The 15,904-nt window shown below is 39.2% G+C and overlaps 1 protein-coding gene across 1 annotated transcript in view; it reads right to left on the reverse strand.

Annotated features, from left to right (window-relative positions):
* Positions 1–15,904, reverse strand: part of plekhh2 (pleckstrin homology domain containing, family H (with MyTH4 domain) member 2) — a 48,340-nt gene that overhangs the window by 9,643 nt on the left and 22,793 nt on the right. Inside the window, exons 3-18 of the mRNA XM_067421400.1 lie at positions 13,991–14,053; positions 13,425–13,574; positions 13,223–13,306; positions 13,052–13,133; positions 12,609–12,812; positions 9,052–9,845; positions 8,889–8,964; positions 7,415–7,509; positions 6,909–7,080; positions 4,413–4,549; positions 4,215–4,328; positions 3,927–4,010; positions 3,677–3,835; positions 3,236–3,316; positions 2,999–3,151; positions 347–455 (exon numbers count right to left, since the gene is read on the reverse strand). Coding sequence (XP_067277501.1) covers positions 347–455; positions 2,999–3,151; positions 3,236–3,316; positions 3,677–3,835; positions 3,927–4,010; positions 4,215–4,328; positions 4,413–4,549; positions 6,909–7,080; positions 7,415–7,509; positions 8,889–8,964; positions 9,052–9,845; positions 12,609–12,812; positions 13,052–13,133; positions 13,223–13,306; positions 13,425–13,574; positions 13,991–14,053 — 2,557 coding nt within the window. The remainder of the gene's footprint in view (positions 1–346; positions 456–2,998; positions 3,152–3,235; positions 3,317–3,676; positions 3,836–3,926; positions 4,011–4,214; positions 4,329–4,412; positions 4,550–6,908; positions 7,081–7,414; positions 7,510–8,888; positions 8,965–9,051; positions 9,846–12,608; positions 12,813–13,051; positions 13,134–13,222; positions 13,307–13,424; positions 13,575–13,990; positions 14,054–15,904) is intronic.

Raw genomic sequence — 15,904 nt, forward strand, 5'->3', positions numbered from 1 at the left:
CACCTGATGCATAAGAGATCTACACAACTCCGGGGAGCCAATCACAGAGATTCCAAGTTTATTATTTGAATTAGGATTTTGTGTCAGGCGATTGTTGTAGAGTATCAATTGTGGTTGGTCATTTACAGTAAATGTCTCTTCCTGTCTAAGTTGGGGGTTCTTGGCCAGAATACGTGACGGTGGACAAGACTTTTCTACTGTACTAATTTTAAACATTCGTCCTTGCATGATGGCTCTAATATCCTGGATGTCTAATATATGTAGGTTTCTGATGTAAGACACTCCACCATAATGAAATATAAAATTAATAACACGATCATTCAGCATGCAGATGTTAGTTTCTTACCTAGGTCTCCCTGCATCTTGAGTAGTTTACCAACCAGCTGCTCAAACTCAGTTCCCACCTGTCCCACTGCAGTGCCTGCTGCCACAGACAGATGGTAAAACCAGGCCGTCTACAGGAGCGGAACACAGACAAGCAACAGTGTTTTCCATCATCATGAACTTTAGGATTATATTTGAATTCATCATAGGATGATTGTTCTCTGATGTACTGTTTATGGATTGGGCTAGATGAGAACATTGGCCATTGGATGTAAGCGGGAGGTTCTAGCTTCACCCTGGCAAAGTATCTGGACACTGTGCTGTGGCTGTGTGGCTCATTATTTAGCATCGGTGTGGTGGAGGACAACTTTATGCATAGTCCGCTCCCACCTTCCTGATGTCGTCGATCATCTACTCAGAGTTGGAACCATTACCCACCACGGACCCATAACCAGAGATGACCCCAAACACTAAGCCAGCTCCCATCCTTGTTTCTACCCTTGAGAACCCTCCTTCCCTGCCGTTTTCCATCCAGCTGTTTAGATACACCTGTCTGATGTCCTTCCCACTATGTTGGTTCCGCCCAGCACCAAGCTAGTTTCATCACCTAGCATCAAGCCAATTTTGTCACCCAGGACCATCATCAATGTCATTGATGATGCTCCCACTCCCACCTCCTCTACCCATGCCATAAATAATTTGGCATTGTATCTGCTGGCTCTCCACGTCTCTTTTGTTGGCCACACCTTGCAGCTCTGATCCTTATGGGCTTCCAGTTCACCAGCTCCACTTAGGTGTGTCAATCCACTTGCTTCCCCTTGAGTTTCCCAGCCCTGGACTCCACCTAAACCCGTCAACTCATCGGCTCAAACTTGGCTCCATCCTTTCTCGGCTTAACCGTGGGCCGTCATCCCTCAAGCTCCACTGGACTCCCTCGTCCCTCTGGCTTTGCCTTGGTCAGTCATCACCCTGGTTGTGCCATGGACTTTCAGTCATACGTGTATGCCTCCTCCCTCCACCCCTTTTATCTCCACTGAGATTTCAGGTTTCGCCTGGCCTATCAACCAAAGCTCCACCATGGCTCCTCCCTCCTTTGCTCTGGGTCATATTCTGCAGATTCTATTTTTATGCACTTTTGCTCCAAAATCTCTCTTTCTAGATAAATGGAATGCAGAATTACTTCTAATGTCTTTGAAATATTATAAATGTGTACTACCGCAATATGCACTGACATGCATTTATTGTAAATAAACATATATTTTAATATAATTTCTATTGGAACTTGAATGTCATGAATTTATCCCTAGGGCATCCAAGATGTACAAATTATCATTTTTAACTCCTACCGTTGCATATCAATGGGGTGTACTTCTATGAGATCCACTATGAGAGTAAAAACACAAACAAATCCATATTAAACCCTGTGGCTTGTGGAGACACATTGATGTCTTAAGGCATGAAACGATCGCTTTCTGTGAAAAACAGAACAATATTTATAGCAGACGAATATAAAACCTAGTATTCTAGTATTCTAGTAACCTAGGATCTAGTATTCCCAACGTCATTACCTCAAAAACCTGCCGTGATCATAGATGTATTTACATAGATTAATCATTCAACCATTCTGCGCAGGCACTAATGAGGATCTATACATACATGATCACGCTGGGTTTTTGACCTTACTCGACAGAAGTAATGGCATTGGGAATACTATGAGGTTTGTCTGATATGAGGTAAATAAATAACAGAAATATATTTCAGAAACCGATCGTTTCATGTCTTAAGACATCAATGTGTTGCCACGAGCCAAAGGGTTTAATATGGATTCGTATTTCCATGTTTGTTTTACTCTCATAACATTACACCCAATTGACATGCATTATACAAGCAAAGTTTGGAGTTAAAAATCTTAATTTGTGTTCAACTGAAGAAACAAATACACAAACCCTACATCTTAGATGACCTGGGGATAAGCAGATAAACATCAAATTTTAATTGTGGGGGGAACTATCCCTTTAAAGCTACACTGTGTGACATTTTCAGCCATCTAGCGGTGAAAAGGTATATGACCATCCGGGGAATAATAGTTTCTGTTCCTCTCAATTCTGATTTCGTTTTAACTCCTACTGTGGCCGATTTAGTCCAAGTTTAACATGGCAATCCCCCTCTTCACATTAGACACAGTGCCAACGAATGTTAAAACGTGAAAGGCGAAGCTTGAATTTATGGGTATGTCCCTCTTTGGCTAATGTACTTTCAAGATGGAGGGGCAACATGGCGACAGGGGCAAAATTCGAACCTCTCACCCGTATGTATTTTCAATGGCATATTATAAACTTACGAGAATAATTTATACCTTGAAAGAAGTAAAAATACATTAATGAGCACATATATTTTTGAAAGAACTAAGTGTTTTTAGCTAAGAATAAACTAAAAAAGTTACACAGTGTAGCTTTAAAATAATAAGTTTACTTGATTAAAAAGTGATTTAAAATGTAATTTAAAGTTAGACTTTATTTATGTCATTAATATTACATTATTTTATGTGTAAGTACATATTTTTTAAATATACAAGTGCAAATCTGATAGTATTAAGTGCACTTTTCACAATGAATGTGCAACAGGTATTTGTGGTTGTAGTTAATTATAATTCAGTGTGGTTTGTCTACTGTACCTTCTCATGAGGTGAGTCGATGAGCAGATAGGTCGGGTCCTGGCTCATTGACTGAATGGAGATGGTATACTGAGCAGAGACTTCAGCTAAGTCACATGACTTAGGCACTTCCTCCACACGAGCCTCCCCCAGTTTGATTTGACCTAGAGGGAACTTGGTAGGGAAATATGATATTAGTGCATGCACACATACAGACATCCTGTGCAAGGTGGATTCTGATTTAAGGAGACAGAAGACCTTGTCCTCTTGACTTCTGAAGTAGTACAGAGTCTTCCCAAAAAGCGCACACCACACATGCTTAGAGTAGCCATGTTTCACCTTCAAGAGTCAGAGACAACAGATAACACACAAACAAACATGTTACAAACAGCTGCAACTTATACTTAGGTTATCATTCAATATGGTGACTTGACAGGCACAATGCTATTTTTTTCCACAATGTTTATCTCTAAGGGTTGTTTGATTTATGATTAATTGGTAACAACAAAGTTTTTGTATTACCCAGGAACAAAGATACAGATAATTTAACACATATAGATCACTACATATTGCATATTATCAGTCACTGTGGAATTTATGTTTTCTGAATTTGCCACAAACTGTTGAACAGTAGTTTATATTATATATATATATATATATATATGTATATAAAAATTATTGTTCTTTTCTTCAGAATACCTTCGTCAGGTGTCCTTTCATAATTGGCCGTACATCTGGGTGAGCGAAGAGTGGACTTGCAGCTTTGATCCTCAAGACGCTCTGCAGAACCCTCAGCCACTCCTCCAGGAGGTTTGGGGAATCTGCCTTCAGATTGCACACACTTTTACCTGTCACCACCTGAGGGGAGTCAGCATTTACATGGACATGTGAAATAACATGCTCCTATCTGAGATTTATGAACAAACTCTCTCACACACACACACTTTACCTGAAGCTGTTTTCCATCACCACGTGCTATAGTACTACACGCATTTAGCTCAATCTGGCCTTGGGGCTTATGGATGACGTTACTCTATGAAAACCAGAGAATCCCAGGAAACAAAGTACACAGTGAGAAAAGCAAGTTAACTTCATATAAAATATATAAAAGCAAATTATATAGCATCAATTACAAAGTGTTTAGAACGTGCTTTCAAGAAAACTTACAAACAAAATACAAACATTTTATAAAATAAACTAATAACCAGTAAAAGCAAAATAAGCCATTTAAACTGACTGGTGATTTGTAGTAGAGAAGCTCTCCATCCTTCAGCACAAACCAGTGCCTCTTCCATGTTTTCTTCCACGTCTTTACCATCTTGAGAAGGTACCCAGACTTCTCCATAGACTCCTGAGACAAAATACATTTTCATTTGACCTCACAAGTGCTACACACTGAGAAACACAAATGTGTGCATGAGTACATGTGTCTTACATTCTTGCCATTGTCACTGATGGAGGAGCAGGTCTTTGGTAGTTTGTTTTCAGGTTCAGAGCACTCCGTATCAGTGGAGTAGGCATCAGGAGGTATGGCATAGTCACTCTCAGATGTCATAGAAGACAATGACACCGCTAAGCAAAACACATATTCATTAAGGTGTGTGTCTGTAAAGCCCTATGAAATCTTTGTAATTTTCCCCCTTAAATTCTGATTCTTCCATTTTTCTTTTCTATTTCCATTCTATTTTGTTTTAATGGGTTGATTTAATTTAATAAACTAAATAAATGAATGTCTTCTCAATTAATTTATAAACCTTTAAAAAAGATTTTGTTCAGAGTTTTGTGAAAGTCAATCACTGTTTGTGGATAACATAAAAATTAATGAAAAGTGCCATAAACGGAAATCATACCAATCGTGCAATTGTCCGTGACTTATAAGCCTTGGATCATTTGATTTCAGTGTAAACTCTAAACATAGATCAATCCTAAATTAAAGGGTTAGTTCATCCAAAAATGAAAATTATGTCATTAATGACTCACCCTAATGTCGTTCCACACACAATGTCCACACCCTAATGTCATTCCACACACAAGACCTCCATGTTCCTCACACAATGTCCACACCCTAATGTCATTCCACACACAAGACCTCCATGTTCCTCACACAATGTCCACACCCTAATGTCTTTCCACACACAAGACCTCCGTTCATCTTTGGGACACAGCTGCATGGTGTGGGACTATCCCTCCATTGAAATATATATTTATACTGTATACTACCCTAGACCCGGACGTCTTTGCTAATTATAGGGCGATCTCCAAACTCACCTTCCTGTCAAAGGTTCTATAGAAGGAAGCTGCCTCTTAGCTGAACAACCATCTAAAAAATAACAACTTATTTGAGACATTTCAATCAGGCTTTCGCTCGGCCCACAGCACCGAAACAGCTCTACTTAGGGTGACAAATTACCTTCTTATGACAGCTGATTCAGGATCACCATCACTGCTCATTTTCCTCTACCTATCAGTGGCATTCAACAACGTGGACTATACCATCCTCCTGGACCGCCTCCACAATGCAGTTGGACTATCAGGAGCAGCACTGCAGTGGTTTCAGTCCTACCATTCAGACAGGACTGAGCGTGTTATATTGGGAGATTGTGAGTCCAGGCTGCTCCCTGTTTCATGTGGAGTTCCGCAGGGGTCAGCTCTCTGCCCAATCTTATTCATTCTCTACATGCTCTCCCTCCGCCCTGTCATCAGCAGACATGGACTATCTTTTTATTGTTATGCTGATGACATGCAACTTTATATCAAAACTGCCCCTAGTCACTCCACAGCTCTGTTACGACTCACCACATGTCTTGAGGAGATTAAGGCATGGATGGGAAGCAACTTCCTCCAGCTGAACTCCAGTAAATCCGAGGAACTACTGGTTGGCACCTCTCATCAGATCCACTCCTTTTGAGACATCTTTGACGGCCAGGTCATCACTTTCTTCTCCTCAGTCATAAGGATAACTCAGTTATCTGGTGCGCCCGAGCATTGTTTGTACTCGGAGTGAGACTGCGCAGTCACAAACGTGGATTCTAAACATTCTAACTAACCAACTGATGTCACATGGACTACTTTGATGATGTTTTTATTACATTTCTGGAAAGGGACGATATACCGTACAAAGATTTTCAATGGAGGGACAGAAAGTTCTCCGAATAAATATAAAATATCTTAAACTGTGTTGCGAAGAGATCTTACCGGGTGTGGAAAGACATTAGGGTGAATCATTGTGGACATCATTTTCATTTTTTGTTGAACTAGTTAAGAGGAAACATTTTGAAGATTAGCTGATGGACATTGAATGATAAGCTATTTCCTCGCAAAAGTGGTTTATTCAGTTTAGTGAAGCCTTTCCTCAATTGACATCCATTTAAAAAAAAAATAACAACACAAAAATACAGCCTCTTGTCTTCTTGCCTGTGTACCACAGCGTTAGCAGGCATTACACTTTTTTCGGTTAGACTTGCCTTCAAGGGGCTTTGGTATTGGGACATGTGTCTCAATTAGACATTTTGCCAGAGGTGTATATAATCAAGAACCTAGTCATGCAGTCTGAATTTAAAAACGTTTCTGGAAATGCGTTTTATTTTTTGGGGGTTGTTCTGAAGAGCTCAGTGAAGTCGAGCATGGTCTCTGTGATAGGATGCCACCTTTGCAATAAGTCAGTTTGTGAACGGTCCTCCCTGCTAGATATTCCATGGTCAACTGTGAGTGGTATTATTGGAAAGCAGAAGAGTTTAGGAACAGCAGCGACTTCACAGAAAAGTCACAGTGCTGCGGTGCATGGTGCTTAAAAGTCACCAGCGCTCTGCTGATCTCATAGCTAAAGAGTCCCCTCCCAGGGTTCTGTAATTTATGGTCTCACTCAAAGGTATGGTTTTATACTTTTGGTTCCCAACCCTGATCTTTAACAACTGCTGCAAAATGCATGTACCTCTCTTAAGGGAGCGAGGGCTTTCTTGGTTGCTGCTCTTGTGTAACTCTGATCCAGAGGTCTGCGAGGTTTCCTCCTCTCCAGAGTTAGACTGACACTCCTCCGAACTGTCCTCCTCCTCAGAACTAGATGACTCCTCAGAGAACTGACTGTTGCTTAACAAAGTCGCCTTCTGTGAGAGTAAAAAAAAAAGTGGCATTCATTACAACACAATTGAAAGATTTGCGTCTATTACTGATAGAAATGCAGAATCCTAAGCAAATGCACAGTAATTTATGACAAATACTTTTTACAATAAACACAGCATAAAAATCTTATAAGGAAATTATAAGTAAAATAAATAAAAAAACAAAACAAGCCTGGGTGTGAAAAAGTAACGCAATAAGTTACTTTTTATGAGGTTAACGCAATACTGTAATGCATTACTTTTCAAAGTAACTTTTCCCAACACTGTTGAGACAGCCACACACTCCAACAGATATCTAAAGACACACACAGATCCGTACCCCTTTGATTGTGGTGAAGATGGGTGTATTTGTGTTCCTGTAGATAAGGGATGTGTACAGCATGTAGACGGGGCATGAGGATGGGTGGGAGGAATCTGGAAGAGGAGGATAGAACATTTTGACTAGCTGTCAGAAAATGCACAATATGATTAAGGCAAATAAGAAATGGAATAAGTTTATGAACCATTGATTCTCAATACTGTGTGTCGTTCCCTGGATGATCCATGGCTGTTTTTTTGTTGTTGTTTTTTTTGGATGTTGTTTCATGTTTGAGTCCCTTGTTTGTCCTGAACAGTTAAACTGCCTAGTGTTCTCAGAAGCAACAGTTTCCCGGAAGATAAATAAGACAATTTTTTGCCAATTCACACCTCTTAACGCATTGTGTTTCCATCCGAAGCATCAGTGAATGTTTGAACCTTTTTTAATATTTTGTTTGAGTCAACAGGGTCATTTTTATAAATTTAGCTATTTTTGTCTTGTGGACTATATAAACACACTTTATTCAAGACAGCACTAAATAAAAATAATATACATTTTGTATGATCTCTCTTATTTAGTTTAACTTATTCACATTTCACAGATTCTGCAAACAGTTCACATACACCTAATGTATATGACGTTCAGCCAACCTTGCTGTATACGAAAACTGTCACTGAGTTAGACGAATTCTGTGGGCGCCGTCTCAACTGAGCGAGCTCATGAATAGTAATGAGCTCAGGCAACACCACGTCAGACTGACAAGCTTTTGTAAATGGCCTGATTTCTCTACTTATTTCTTTTCAGAGGCTAGAACTGACAGAGGAGGTAGCAGTTCATTTTCACATTTAAGACATAAACACAAACACATATGGGCCAAACATATTTCCACAAATACAAGAAAAAATGGTTTTGTGTGGCAGGGCACCTTTAAAACTACAGCTTTTGAAATCAATGGGTTTATAGAAAGATAACATGACAATATTGTTTAAACCTTTAAACCCAGCACCAAGCCAAAATAATTCTGTGAATGAATCTGTGAATGAACTGTAATTGTTCAGGGAAATTCGGGTGAATCTTAGGGAAATTTGTCAAGAACATTCCAATCTGAACTAAGGTTTCCCACAATTCTCAGCACATAATCAGAAAAAAGAAATAGTAATTTTCTCACATAGCATTGCTATTCTTAATTATAAAATAAAATATTTTTCATACGGCTGAAAGGGAGTGACGGCAAAATCAAAATCTTTCTCTCTTCTGACCAACATAATCAATCTCTTAATATTTGTTTCCTCTTTTGTAGAAGTATACAAACATTATAATATGTTCACCACTATAGATGTTTACAAAATTATACAATTTTGAAGCCTGAAAATGTGCAAAATGTCAATGGAAAGAAATTAATAACGAACAAAATGCACGTAAATGATAATGCGATGCTGGATGTAAAAAAAACACACAAAAAACACACATACTAAAAACAGAATGTAAAACTCACCTTTATTAGCTACATCTGTACATGACGTCTCTGACAGACGAATTCCCGATTTTGCCACTGCATATATTCTGCTCTCCTGCAGATAATAGGAAAACACAAGTTTAGCACATGAACCAAAACTAAAGCAATTCATATTAGTTCAACTATTTGTTACAGGACTCACCCAAGAGGGCAGCCTGTGCAGCGGAGGGGTCGGGGGTTTACTCCCGGGGACAGCTGCAGAGGCGTCGGGTGTTTCGGGTTCCTCAGGTGGTACTTCAGCTGAAGGCACATCAGTATGTTCTCTTTCACCAGTCTCCATCTTTTGATCTTGGTCCATGTCTGTTTCTTGAGGACGCAGAGGACGTAGCATGCTGATAGCATTTCGTGTTCGCCCATGGGCGGCTTCACTGTACAATGGAGGTTGACTCATATGCTTCTTGGCCATTGCCAAACTAACATTAAATGAATTTGGATTGCGCAATCGGGGCTGTTTAGGGGAAGCTGGCGTGTCTTGGGTGTCCTGAGATGGGGTGGGACGCTTTGGTGTGAGAGCTGGAGTTAGGACTGGGCTGGAGGTGTTTGTATCACTGGAGGAGGACGAAGAATCCAGACATTGCGACTGGAAGCGCTTATTTAACTCATCCGAGGATCCATCTTCAGCATCTGTCTTCTCCTTGTCATTCTTTGAAGTGCTCTTGGTGCCGGGAAGGCAAAGTCTGGGGCAATCCACACGCTGCATGTCATCATCAAACAGCGAGCTGCTGTCGTCAGAGGCGGTGTGGTATGTCTCACTTGTGGGTCGACTGAAATGCAAACCTCCATACAGACTCCTCTCCCCTTCAGAGGCAGCGCTGGACAGGACAGAGGAGGCAGCGCTGGACAGAATAGAAGAGACACTGCAAGAAAGAGTGCGTCCGGGACTGTCCCGCTCACCCTCGTCCTCAGTTTTTGGGCAGTTTTGTTTTATTCCAGAATCTGGATTAGAACAAACACAGACTTGTTAAAGGGGTACTTCAGCGCTGGGAAGATGAATCTGTATTTAAACTGGGTCATTAATGTAGTAAAAATCTGAAATTATTTTTGAATTTGGTGCTTTCTAGACTGAGAAAAGACAAAAAATGTATTTTTGTCTCATGGGGATGAAAGACTACAATTCCCAGAATGCTTCGCTGCCCTGTGAGGCCATTCCCAAAGCCATCAACTTGATTACTGTGACTGAGTTGGAGAAGACACTACAATTAAAAACTGGTGTCTCTTCAATATAATGAGTGAGTCACTGCGCGAGTATCACAGCACTGAGCACTAACTGCAGGAGTCATAAAAATAAATGAGCTATAAATGAGCTTATGAGCTCTCGTGATGAGAGCTGAGGTAATCTCCCATGCATGCGCGGGTTCAAAACATGCGGAAATGGCTCTCTCTGCTGGCTGTAGTCTTTAGCCTTAGGCCAAACATTCCTCCTATGATGCAAATATCGTCATTTTGCATCATAGGAGTAATTTTTCCAGAAATAAAATGCATAAATCTCTTGTCTCAGGGGGATATGAGGGGGGAAAGCACAATCATTTGAATATACTTTTCTACTGGGTTTCTACTGATACAAAGCCATATGCTAATCGCTGAAGTAACCCTTTAAATATGAATAGTACATATTTTGCAAACCATTGTCAAGCCAACAATTTCACTAATGCGTGTGACCAATTGAGTTGCACTGCAAAAAATGCTTTTCTTAGGCCTACTTAGTATTTTTGTCGTTTCTAGTCCAAACATCTAAAAATTCTTAAAAGAAGAAGTATTTACTAGACAAGCATATGTAATTGTCTTGTTTTGGGAAAAAATTATTCACAATTAAGAGTTTTTTGCTTAAAATAAGCTTAATAATCTGCCAATGGGGTGAGAAAAATTATCTTAATTCAAACAGATAACAAAATAATTTTGCTTACACCATTGGCAGATTATTTTGCAAATTTTAAGCAAAAACTCTCTAAATTTTTCTCTCTAGAGTTATTTCCCCCCAAAACAAGACAATCATTTTTACTTGTCTAGTAAATGTTTCTTAATGTAACAATCTTTAGATATTTTGACTAGAAACAAGACAAAAATACTACGTAAGAAATACATTTTTTGCAGTGTAAGCAGTTGTTTTCAGTGAATCAAAATGCAGTCATCACTACCAGTGCGGTATGATAATGATGTGTAATGCTGTCATGCTGATTCATTTCCAGATGCGGCTTTGTCAAAATAAGTTTTAAGAAACATTACTTTTCTATTTTTTATATTTTAAAGTATCATCCATTTTAATATAATTCTATAACATCTGATCTGATTCTATAATTAATAATATATCATTAAAGGGTTACTTCAGCGATTTAGCAAATGGCTTTGTATCAGTAGAAACACGGGAGCTTATTCAAATGATCGTGCTTCCCTCACATCCCCCTGACACAAGAGATTTACGTATTTTATTTCTGGAAAAAATCCTCTGATTACGCAAATATTGTCATTTTGCTTCATCTGAGGATTTTTTGTAGACTGGTAGCCTGATCTGCTAGCGATTTGATTTCGCCCGGCAACTCAGTCGGGAAACGTGTGCATTCATTTCTACTGCTTTTGTTACACTTTTGCGGGACCCAATCACAGACTGGCTCCTCCACCTGGCATGCTATTGGGGGCGTTTAACACAATGACAGATAGAGAAATGATGGGTCATTGACCATCGATCATGCCTCTTGTGGTCTGATTGGTTAAGGACTATCTAATTGCATTCAATTGAGTTATTCGAAAAATGCCACTTGATCCACGCCTCTTGTGCAGTAGAAAATACAGAGCAGACTCCCCAGACCAATGTTCAGTTTTAAATTGAGCTTGATCTGGTGATAGCCAGACAAGATATTTTGGCCAGAGGCAAAAGACTACAGCTAGTAGAGGGAGCTATTTCCGCATGTTTTCAACTCATGCATGGGAGGTGGGATCGCACTCTCAGCACTTGGCTCGGGCAGCTGCGGGCATTCATGTAAACGTAGTGACTGAGCAAAGTGAGTGTTTCAAATTAATTCCTATGAAAGTTAAGCTTCCAAAGGCATAAACTAAAAAAGCGCCAGACTGAACACAAATGTATGCTGCGCCGACGTTTACCTCAGTTCCCGTAATGCATGTAATCTGTCTCCTGCTGTGTTTGTGCAGTTAACTTACATGTTATTGAATAGACACATTCAGTTTTTAATTGTAGTGTCTGTCTGTTCTCTAACTAAACTGATTTCATGAAAATGAAAACATTGGGAAAGTGACCAGTAATCCAGCTTTGGGACTGGCCTTGTATAGCAGGGAAGCAAGTGCCTTCTGGGAGTTGTTGTCTTTTATCCCCATGAAACAAAAATACATTTTCTGTCTTTTCTCAGTCTAGAAGGCACCAAATTCAAAAATAATTTCACATTTCTACTACATTAATGAACCAGTTTAAATTCAAAGCTTAATGCTAAATCACTAAAGTGACCTTTTAATTATTATCAGCAGCATAGTTTTATTTTGTTATTTCTTTTATGAACAGAACGTTTAAAAGAAAAGCTTTTATTTTAAATAGAATCTTTGCTAGCTAACCCTACTGTCAGTTTTGATCAATTTATTTGCATTCTTGCTGAATATTAATTTCTTACCAGCCCTGTTGCATCTCAATCAAACTCAACGGATTATGAACTACTACATTCAGTCAAACAACTAAAGAAATCATATTAGACTGACCAGTAGAGGGTCTTCTGCAATCCATGTGTGCGTGTTCACGATCCGGCAGGGTGCCGATGCTCTTCTGGGATGGTTCTGGGCCCGTCAGCACCTTTGGAATTTTCCCTCTGTTTTGGAAACAGCCAAAAGTCAGGCTGCTAAGCCGCTGGGCCTCACCCACACTGGGCTGGACTGGGCCACCAGAACCCAAAGTCTGCTCCATGACTAAGACAGCACAAATAATATAAAATAAATATATTCATATTCTAGAAAGGATATAAAAGATTTTTTTTTAATAAATATTTACATTTAAATATAAATATCATTGATTAAAAAAAATAGTTTATGTCAGTCATTTTGTTGACATGTTTAAATGTATATACTGCACAACTTGCAGGATAAATGGTAGAATGCTTTTCTGAATGAGCCATGATTTAATACAATATGACCACACGCATGAATACCTTGCAGTTGTCTTCTCAGGTCCTGTATCTCAGTCTCCTGTCGTTGGTTGATCTCTCTCAGAGAGGTATTCTCTATATCAAACTACAATAGTGAATCACAAACATTCACACACTCCCCCACATATGTATCTCTTTCTAAAACACAAATACATACAAAGAGCATGAACCTACTTCATTCAACTTCCGCATGACCCATTCTTTGATCTTAGCTGCTTTTTCTTCCACAGTCTTGGCATCTTGGATTCGGCTCTGTTTCTGAAGGTGTAAAATGTAATGTATGGATCACAATTTTTTAAAATTTGAATGGATTTAAATAGGCGTTTTATATACTGATGCAAACCTTATGGTTTTAATAATTGGAGGTGTGACTGACCTGTTCCTCCAGCTGCTGCTCTAGGGTGGCAATAAGCTCATCTTTCTCCTTCAGTGCCGCTTGAAGATTTTGACAGCGCCTGAAAAGCTGCAGCTCTGAATCACTTGACTGGATATCTGAAACCTTTAAGCGCTCTTCCATCCATTGCACCTGCAACACACACATGCACATACAAACAGTGCTAATAATTATATGATTACATTTAGGAATGTAGACATGTTCAAGACGATCTGCTGAAGTTCAAACTGACCATAATAGGGATGAAAGGTGATTTAAGTGACTTTGAATGTTGCATGGTTAGTATTTCAGAAACTGCAGATCTACTATGATTTTTTACACACAACCATCTCTAGGGTACTCTCTCTCTCTCTCTCTCTCTCTCTCTCTCTCTCTCTCTCTCTCTCTCTCTCTCTCATTGACCATTGTTTTCACAGATGTTCAATCTGTACTGTAACTGTTAATAATAAACGTGTTTTAGTGTTTGAATGTCCCTTTAAGAACAGAAACATAATTCAGCTGAATCAAAAAATATTTATTGATGAAAATTCCACAGGTGTTATTAGTACCTGCTGGTTGTCTTCATATGCCCGACGCTCTGCTTCCAATACCTGCTTCTCCAATTGCTGCATCTGAGAGAGCAAGAATTATGAATGAGCACATGAGTTGTGATAATTATAAATATAAAAGCCCGCTGTAATTTTTCCTCTATGCCATGGGCATAGAATATGCAGGGCACTTTTAATAAAACATACTTTTGTCCCTCGCACTTTGTATGGGCAAAGTGATTTCATGGGCCAATGTGAATAAATCCCAATTTAAATTCAGAGAGACATGATAGTCTATGGCCTGAAGTTACGTAAGAAATATAAGTATTATGGAGCGCTAAACACTCAATGACAATATATGGTTAATGTGTGTGGTTTATGTGTTAAAGCATCTTGGGTATTTTCATAACAATAAAGCATAATAATGCAGTGCTAACTGACATCACCTTGTCACAGTAGAAATTATAAAATATATGTTATGTCTTCTGAGCTAGGATTCCATAATTTTATATGTATTCATCTCATAACATAGTATTGTTAGGAATGCAGCATGTTCCTTTTCGTATCATTTTTACCATAGCAGGGATGCCATTCTATATTACCGTTACATTCCATGAAGTCTTTTATTTTAATTTTTTTGGATGGGAAAACCATGAGAAAAAATCCTGTAAAAGATGAGGGAATGCAAAAACTACTGTCCAAGCAAAAACATTTGCCAAAGTCCTGAATCTGTGTTGTATTGAAATGAGACTGCTTTTGAGTTCTGTGGTAAACCAGAGGTAATGATTCAGTAGCTGGTCATTTGGTAACTGTCATCAGTGACATTTCAAGGAATTTTGAGCACTTTATTCTCAATCCTGATACTTTATAGTTTCTAATATACTTTCTGGCTTTAATATAAACTCCATATTCCTCTTGAAAGTCTTTTATAAGCACACATTCTGCAGCATGATTTGAGTCCTAGTCACACGATTATTTTTTAATTAATTAATTTTTAAGCGTGCACACACACACACACACACACACACACACACACACACACACACACACACACATTGATCAGGCATAACATTATGACCATATTCCTAATCTTGTGTTGTCAAAACAGCCCTGACCACATCCCACAGATGCTCGATTGGATTTAGATCTTGGAATTTTGGAGGCCAAGTCAACAGCTCAAACTTGTTGTGCTCCTCAAACCATTCTGAACCATTTTTGACATTTTTGATGATAATGTGGTGCCTTATCCACCTGAAAGACGCCACAGCCACCAGGCATACCATTTCCATTAAAGGGTGTTCATGGTCTGCAATAATGCTTAGGTAGTATGTGTCAAACTTCCACATGGATGGCAGGATCCAAGGTTTCCCAGCAGGAAATTGCCCAAAGCATCACACTGCCTCCACCGGCTTGCCTTCTTGCCATAGTTGCCGGTTCACCGCTGTTCCTTGCTTGGACAACTTTTGAGAGATACTGACCACTGCAAACCGGGAACACCCCACAAGATCTGCAGTTTTAGACCTGCTATGACCCAGTCGTCTAGCCATCACAATTTGGCCTTTGTCAAATTCACTCAAATCCTTAGGCTTGCCCATTTTTCCTACTTCTAACACATCAACTTTGAGGACAACATGTTCACTTGCTGCCAAACAGCGACTAACAGGTGCCGTGATAAAGAGATCTGTGTTATTCACTTTACCTGTCAGTTACCGGCTGTCACTTACTTTACCTGTGGCTATAATGTTATGCCTGATCGGTGTGTGTGTGTGTGTGTGTGTGTGTGAGCCTGTTTATGTGGTTTATGAGGACACAAATTTGTATAACTACATGGGTATTACACTGGTATTACACTATAAATGTGGTTTATGAGGACATATCAAATGTCCTCATAATTCAAATGGCCTTAAAAACATACTAAATTATGTTTTTTTGAGA

This window comes from Pseudorasbora parva, chromosome 17 (genome assembly GCF_024679245.1).
Source record: "Pseudorasbora parva isolate DD20220531a chromosome 17, ASM2467924v1, whole genome shotgun sequence".
Lineage (NCBI taxonomy): Eukaryota > Metazoa > Chordata > Actinopteri > Cypriniformes > Gobionidae > Pseudorasbora > Pseudorasbora parva.